This window comes from Lytechinus pictus, chromosome 5, assembly GCF_037042905.1.
Source record: "Lytechinus pictus isolate F3 Inbred chromosome 5, Lp3.0, whole genome shotgun sequence".
Classification (NCBI taxonomy): domain Eukaryota; kingdom Metazoa; phylum Echinodermata; class Echinoidea; order Temnopleuroida; family Toxopneustidae; genus Lytechinus; species Lytechinus pictus.
In genome coordinates, this window is record NC_087249.1 from 32,028,757 (window position 1) to 32,037,530 (window position 8,774).

Genomic DNA, 8,774 nt, shown 5'->3' on the forward strand with positions numbered 1-8,774 from the left:
TGGTTGAAAAGCGACTTACGGTTGTGGAGTTATGTGTCATTAGGTTTGTGACGGACGGACGACATTTGGATCCCTAAGTCTCGCCTTCACCTCTGGTGGGCGAGACAAAAATTGGAACCAGTGGGATTCGAATCTGTCATCTACTCCTTGCCGGGCAGCGACTTAACCACCAGGCTGTTCTGGTTCACGGCCAAGTCATGATGAACTGGAATTCAAATACCCTCAATCCTCTACTTTCTGACTCATTGATATGCAAATGCAGTCCGTCGTGGAGAAATTTTAATTTGTAAACAATTTGTTGGCATTACTTCTATGTGTTTAAGATCGCATGCTCAATCTGTAATGAAAATCGTAAGTCAGAAAAAATTGGAACCAGTAGGATTCGAACCTCTCATCTACTGCTTACTGGGCAGCAACTTAAAGGAGAATGAAACCTTTGGAACAAGATAGCTTGTGTGAAAACAGAAAAATAAAAGAACAGATCAACGAAAGTTTGAGAAAAATCGGATAAATAATGAGAAAGTTATAAGCATTTGAATATTGCGATCACTAATGCTATTGATATCCTCACATTGGCAATGCGACAAAGATGTGTGAACTTGCGAACAACTCTCCCATTACTTTAGTATATAGGCTTTTTCACTTAAACTGCCTCTTTTATCACATCTATCAGTAGATCATGTGTTCTTTCTATAGGAGGCCATGTAATACAGATTTTAAAAAATACATCGTGGATAAAGAGTTTGTATCACCTTAAGAAAAAGCAAAAAGATACATTTTTTGGGTATTTTACAGTCCATCAAAGGGAAAGTTGTTCACATGTGACATCACACATCCTTGTCGCATTGCCAATGGGACGATCTCCATAGCATTAGTGATTGCAATATTCAAATGCTCATAACTTTCTCATTATTTATCCGATTTTTCTCAAACTTTCTTTGTTCTTATTCTTTGATTTTTCTGTTTCGACACAAGCCTATTTGTTCCAAAGGTTTCATTCCCCTTTAACCACCAGTCTGTTCTTTTTCACGGCCAAGTCACGATGAACTAGAATTCAATACCCTCGATCCATTTCTTTCTGACTCATTATGCAAATACAGTCCGCCGTGGACAATAGATAGTATATAAAGAGGCTTTAATAGGAGACATTATAATTTGTAAACAATTTTTTTTTCTGACCTTAATATGATTTTTCATTACTGATCGAGCAAGCGATCTTAAACACATAGGAGTAATGCCGATTTTTTTTTTACTAATTGCAACTTCGTTTTTGCAAAAGGTCCAAGATCTGCAGAGATAGAGCCTAGAGGGATGATTGAATGTGAAAGCATTTGAGAAATAGAGATGTTGAATGAAGAGGATATATATGTATATGCCTGAGAGAGAGAGAGAGAGAGAGAGGGGGGGGGGGGAGAGGGAGAGGAGAGAGAGGGAGGGGTGAGAGAGGGAGAGAGAGATAAGGGGATAAAGATGAGGCGGAGAGATGGGAGAGAAAAAGTGTTTGTGTGTGTGTGAGTGTGAGAGGGGGGGGGGGATGGAGGAAGAAGACGGATGCCAACTGATACCCCTCCCATCATGCTCAAACAATTACTTTAAAGCAGTTAATCCAAAAGAAGCACAGGTTAAGATTTTGTGAAATGTTTGGAGTATTTGACAGTTTATTTAATTGAAACAAACAGTGTAGTCGTCTTAAACAAGGTTTTATTCTATATTCCATCAATATCTTGTTTTCCATTACAAGTTATTAATGAGAATGTAAGAAAAATAAACATTTTTTTAAAATTTATTTTCAATTTCAAGACAACATTAAAGGACAAGTTCACCCCAACAAAAAGTTGATTTGAATAAAAAGAGAAAAATCAAACAAGCATAACACTGAAAATTTCATTAAAATCAGATGTAAAATAAGAAAGTTACATGTATGACATTTTTAAATTTCGCTTAATTTCACAAAACAGTTATATGCACATCTTGGTCTGTATGCAAATGAGGGGAGTGATGATGTCATCCACTCACTATTTCTTTTGTATTTTATTATATGAAAAATGAAATATTTCAATTTTCCCCTCATTGTCATGCAAAAGAAAGTTTTATTTCTTTATGAAGATGAAGAATTACCATTGTTTGAACATTTTATGGTTGTCAAGTTAGTCCTTAATGAAAAAGTAGTAAAATTTGAAATATTGTATAATTCAAACAAAAAACAAAAGAAATAGTGAGTGAAGGACATCATCGACTCTCTCATTTGCATGTCACTGAATTGTGCATATAATTATTTTGTGAAAAAGAAGCAAAATTTAAAATGTCATTTAAGTTTCTTATTTTACATCCGAATTTGATGAAATTTTCAATGTTATGCTTGTTGGATTTTACTCTTTTTATTCAAATGAACGTTTTGTTGGGGTGGAATTGTCCTTTAATGAGGTTTTGATTTTTCAGGATCATTTTGATACAATCCATTTACTTGCAATAGGGCTTCATTTGAGACTCCTAATCAGAGTCGCATTGTTTCTAATATCCCAAAAATATACAGGTAGGCCTACTTGCAGTTCTATTTACAATAAAGAAATGGGAGTCTGGCTGCAGCATAAATGAGCTTCAGTCATCAACATATAAATGTAAAACTACATGTACAACAGAACCAACATATATTTGAGGTAGTATTACACAAATGAAATATAGTGACTAATGGATAGCTCGAAGCTCGTCTACATCTTCTTGGTTATTCTTTCTTCATAATTTCTTTGATTTCTTCCCCCTCCCTCTCATTCTCTCAATTTCCCCCTTTTATATTACCCTTTCTTTTTTGTTCAGTTTCTAAGTTTCATTTTCTTCTGGTTTTGTCTTTTATTTCTCCTCATCCAGTATCATCCTCACCTTAGATCGTTTTTGCCTATATTTATTTTACTGTTTGGTTTCGTTCTTTCAAATGTAACGACATGGCTGTCAACCAAATGTTGAGCAGAAAAGGGGCATCTCAACGCTCATTCGCGTACTGGCTCTGCCTCCGTGAATCTTGTTCATACGTATATGAATTCCTGCGGTTCCTGCTCTCACGCCTTGGTAGGATGTGCGTTGAGGAATCAGCGCTGTCCCTCCTCCACGTTTTAGGAATCATCTCCCGGAAGACTGACTTAAAACTCGGACTGCAGAAGGCGTACAAGAATGGATTGATGACGCCTGTGAAGTACGCCAAAGTTTTGCACGCGAGATGCACGATTGACGCAGTCCGCCCGAGGACGAACGCTTCCCCGAGTCTGTACATCATGTTGACCTTCCAGAGGAGAAAGACCTCGAGCGGAGCGCGGCAGACGAAGAAGACGAGAACGATGACGACAACCTGTCGTGTCAGGGATCGTTTGTCGCGATGTCGCTGGCCAGGGCCTTGACGATTTGCTCGTCGGATGCTGCCTTCGCTTTTCTTGCGCTCCCGGTCGCTGCGGGAGAAGTCCCGTAGAATGCGGACGTGGCAATAGGCATGGACGAACATCGGGATAACGAAGATGACCATCGTGACGTAGCTGTAGGTGATGATGTGGCCAACGGAGACACTCTCATCACACTCGGTGAAGAATACGCTGGGTATCATCAGTACGATTGACACTATATACAAAAGAAGAGTTCGGAAAAAGATAAATGAAAATAAAAATCGGCATCCTATATGCATGCACTAAAGAATTAAACAAGGGATTTAATAGTTAAAGGTGCATTGGTTAATTCGGATGGTGATACCTGAATAAATTTTCTCTGAATTAAGGCTCCTGACCATCCCATCTTACGATCGCGATATCTGCCTCTTATGATTATTTTCAAAATGTAAGACGGCCACAGCTTTCAAGTTGAACACGTCAACATCAATATGCGTGTGGGTGTCTATGAACTTTCTGAGGTACAAAATAATAAAGCACATGTGTGGACGCACTCGTTTCTCCACTCAGATCATCATCGTTAGAAGATAGAGTGTGGTAGACCTTGAGATATATACATATGTATTAATACAGGGCCTTGGCCCCCTGGGGAAGATTTTTTAAACAGAGTTTGTTGATTTAAATTTGACAAGCCCCCCCCCAAAAAAAAAAGGGGGGGGAGGTTGCAACGAAATGAAGGTGATTTTGGTCCAGGAAAAATTTGACAAGCAAAAAAGAAAGGGATTTCACTACAAAATTAAGGTCATCCCATGGCCATGATTCCTAGACGTGTATCACATAAAAATGCACTTTGGATTCTCCCACGCTTGCTAAGAAATGGATCTGGAAGATTCGATAGCTTAACTTGTTTTTCAAATGGATATTCAATAGTACTTCTAATATCGCTCGGTTTGCTCCATTTGAAATTAACTACGGAATGTACTAACAAAAAAGGGCCAACATTTTAAAAATAATTGCTGTTAAAGTTCAAATTCAAATTCAATTCGGTTTTATCAAACAATACTCATCAAAAAGTCCGAAGACTAACAATGTGAGTTTACATTTTTTGTTAAATACATAACAAAGAAATAAATAAATACATAACATGCAGTGACCATTAAAGAAGAAAAAAAATATACATTATGTTTAAAATGTAATAATTTTATAAAAAGAAATAGAATGAGCAGATGCATGTAATAAGACAGATTGAATTTAAAGCAACGTATAATCTTTCCTTTCAGCGAAATCGGAAACCTAATCGACGACTGATTTCCACTGAGTCTCTTTATTTTTCAGAATTATCAATATTTTGTGATCTCATCATCAAAGAGAAGAAATAATAAAAGAGTGGGGTGATCGAGGATGGACTTAAAGGCAAATCTTGATAGCTTTAAATAACCAGCTGCACTGAGAAAACTGATGAGCCCCGCCACCCCAAAAACAGAGATTTAAAAAATATATGTACACAAATATATTATATTACCCGTCCAGGCCACTACGATTGCAACTATCCTTCGGGCCCCTGTACACCTTGCCTCTGACGTCAGTGGGTGTATTGTGGCGTCATACCTTATTATCGTCATCACAAGAAGCAGACAGCAGGTCGCTTGTTGGGCAATCTGACCGTAAAAGATTTGTAAGATGGAAAAAAGAAAGCAATTATGGAAATGGAAAGAAGGACGATGATAATGAGAGGGAGGGGGGGGGGGGGGGGCTCAAATTCAAAGAGATGCTCCAGGCTGAAGATATTCCGATTTTGATAAATAGAGTAATATTTACAGAGCAAAATGCCGACAATTTTATCAAAATGGGATAACAATAACAAAGTCACTGAAATTTGCATTTTCTGGTGAAACAGTTCTAGGCATGTCTTCATGAATATTCATTAGTTGGGCTGACGAAGTCATATCCCCACCTGTTCTTTTGTATTTTATTATATGAAATTAGGTTTATTCAAAACAAAATTCTACCAATTAGAACTAAAACAATAGGATTGACAACTGATTAGGTGCATTAGTTATTAATTGCTGCAACTTATTTCGTCATAATGGAGACACATCATTTACATATATCAAAAAATGAAACAATTATTATTTCATGTAATAACATTTAAGAAAAAGGAATCTGGGGATGTGACATCATCAGCCCACCTAATGAAAATTCATGACGGCGTGCATATAAATGTTTTCACAAAATATTGCTAAACTTTAAAATTCAATAACTAATTATCTGTCAGCCGATTTTGCTGAAATTTTTGCTCTATTCATCTAGATATTCTCAGCCCGGAGCATCCCTTTAATCCTGGACGCCAAACTGTCTTTATAATCTACTGGCACTGTCTATATATTATGCAATTCAGACAGTCCCATATTGAAAATAAAATGAGTTTATACATTTTCTACTCTCCCAATTTATACCAGGTCACCTTGAGTAGTATGTATCGTATTAATCCTCTTTCGTTCCAAAATAATGTGTAGATAATGGACTTTACCGAGAATTCGATTGCGTCACTGGAATTGGTTTTAACCAACTCGTTTGACATGCTAGGCATATGCAAAATGAGCATGACAAACGCATGGTTTCGTTTTAACCTGTAATCCTCACTATACTGATATGACTTGAGTTGGCCAAGTGCCATGGATAGGGGAGTTAACATAGGCTATGTTAAGAATAAAGTATGATGAGGGGCGGATGCCGCGGCGCCAGGGTAATTTAATGGGAGGGGGGGGGGGGCGACTTAGAAACAACCCCCATCTCCTTACTCCATGATCCCCTTTTCTTTTCCCCCTTTTTCACTCCCTGAAAAGGGGCAGGTGCCCCCCTGCGGGGCCGTCTCTGAAAAAGGTATAGCTAGTATAAAAGATAAGACATGTTATCAATATTGGTAACAGAAAAAAAACGAAAACCAAGTCGATGTGAATATTAGAAAAAAGACCTCATAAAAAATTGTTTGAATTGGGAAAGTTATGCAATCTTTAATTTCCGTTTATTCACAATAACGTTATATGCACAACATCATGATGTGCAAATGCGCGTCGATGATGCCATATCCACTCATCATTTCTCTGTTGGAGTTTTATTGTTGGGGTAGAATTGCCCTTTGCATAATTATGTGCCCCTTTCTCAGTTTCTTCAGATTAGATATTATGAGGCGCAATAGCCCATAGTTGCATTATTACCACCCTTTTCACCTCGAGCTGCACAGTCAGTGTCTCCTTTGACACTAGAACAGCCTCGTTTCTCATAATTATATAATCTTCTCTCATTGTATTGCATCTAGAATTGTTGAATGTCCTTTTCATTAAGTCCCGGCTATTTTTCCAAAAAAAAAAAAGAAAACCTACTTGCGATACGATTTTTCGTCACTGAGATTTATGATTACTTTTAAAGAGCATTTTTTTATTCATGCGCGGTGACCACTTTTTTGTTTTTTATTTTGTAATTTTCCCATTCAATAAATTTGTGCATCTCTTTTGGCACGAACGTACGTCGCTTCTATCCAGAGGGCATGGAAGCGGGGAGGGGGGGGGGGCTGAATCCATTCCCCCACTTTTTTTCAGAACCGTGTTCAAACACCTAAAAATGACCATCAGATTATGATTTTTTTCGCATGGTCAGCCCCCCCCCCTTTCAAAACCGTTCCGCGGCCCCTGCTATCATCCCTTACGGAAATAACCACACTCTAAAAACCGAGCAAAATATGCATCTTCGAGGCTTCATGATATTGAAATATCCCCTATTCCGACTAAAATAAAAACAATTAAAGTGAAACAGTAAGACAGACATCAAGAGTACAGAGGAGAGCCACAATGTCATGATACTCAAAATTATGTTCAAGAGGGAGAGAGAAAAACACAAATTTATTTCATCAAATTTCGAAATTAAGGGTCACTATACTACTTAAACCTTCAGAAAATAGGGTTCCTTAATTGTGGTTTTTTTTTTTCAAGAGCATCATATACAGACTCCTCGCAAATTTAGGGGGGGACAATCAGAACTCAATCCAACGCCTTTTCTTTTTCACAGAAAAGCCTGTGAAACTTGAAATTTTAGGCTAAAGTGGGACAAGAATGAATGACATATGCACTATATATCATACTATACCTTTTCGAAAACATTTTGTTTTGACTATCAATACTCACATACTGCATGTAACTGATAATCTGGCATTGCCACCAGCTGAGGTCATTGACCACCAGAGCGTTGATGAGTGGGTTGACGGTGAGGTAGATAACGTCGGCCAGGGCAAGATTGGCTTTGAGTTGGTTGATGACGGTCCGTAGGGAAGGAACGAAGGCAATGAACCCGATAACGATTACGTTGCATGGTATTCCGATTACGGCGATGGGTAGAAAGAAGTAGATGTCGAAGAGCTCGATGAAAGGGAGATCGACATCGGGGGTCGTGGAGTTGAAGTTTTGACCTTCTGCGGGATGCGAGAGCGAGGTGGATGTCGAAATCGTTGTCGGAATGTCACCAATAACTAGGGCATTGTCCGTATCCATTCTCCTTTTCTCTTTTTAGGTTGCTTTTCAGACCAGTGATTATACCACGTTTTGTTGAAACTTTGGTTCAGCTATAATTATATATCACGACATCTTGCTTCAGTTTTTTCTGCCAAGATAAGCTATGAAATAATTAATTTTCTCATGCATTTCTACGTACCAATTAATCAGATGAACATATAACATACCGCACCATACCACATTTATCTGCAATTAAGTTTGAGTATATCGCAAAGCAATCGGCCTGGATTATTTTCCTCATGTTGAGGTATTGCAATTTAGACAATTAAAGTCTCTACTTTGAGTTCTCGACCACCTGTTGTGTGTTATCAACATATAATCGTGAAAATTATCGGTTATCCAGAGTTGAGTCTCATTAGCATAGATAAGAGTAATTAATGTTATGGTCATACACTAGATGAGGCGTTATAAGTAAGATTACGTGTATATACTGTGGCGGCATCCAGGGGGGCGTAGGGGGCGCATGCCCCCCTAATATTTGAGCGACGCCGAAGGCGCCGCTCAAAAAAAATAAAGTAAAAGTAAAAGAAAGAAAAGGCGCCGCTTAAAAAAAAACTAAAGAAAAGGCGCCGCTTAAAAAAAAATATACACTGATATAATATTATAGCAACAGTAAAGGAAAGACTATCCCCCAGCAAAGACTTTACCCCTTTTTCAACATTTTCTTTTATGGCGCCGGTGAAGTGCAAAAATATGTGCGCCGCTCGGCAGTACGCCCCCCCCCCCCCTTTTGCCAAAAGCTGGATCCGCCTATGATATAGGTGGATGCCGGGTTTGGATGATCTTGTGTCTCGGCGGTGATTTGTGACGACAGGCCTCGATCGGAATTAGGCCTAATTTT

At 38.3% G+C, this 8,774-nt stretch overlaps 1 protein-coding gene across 1 annotated transcript; it reads right to left on the minus strand.

The window, feature by feature from the left end:
* Positions 1 to 1,638: 1,638 nt before the first annotated feature.
* Positions 1,639 to 8,256, minus strand: LOC129261531 (somatostatin receptor type 5-like). The gene is made up of 3 exons (XM_054899590.2): positions 7,550 to 8,256; positions 4,891 to 5,026; positions 1,639 to 3,603 (listed from the first exon to the last, which is right to left on the minus strand). Exons 1-3 carry the CDS (start codon positions 7,910 to 7,912, stop codon positions 2,978 to 2,980), a joined length of 1,125 nt encoding a protein of 374 aa, XP_054755565.2. The 5' UTR covers positions 7,913 to 8,256; the 3' UTR covers positions 1,639 to 2,977.
* Between the last annotated feature and the right edge of the window lie 518 nt (positions 8,257 to 8,774).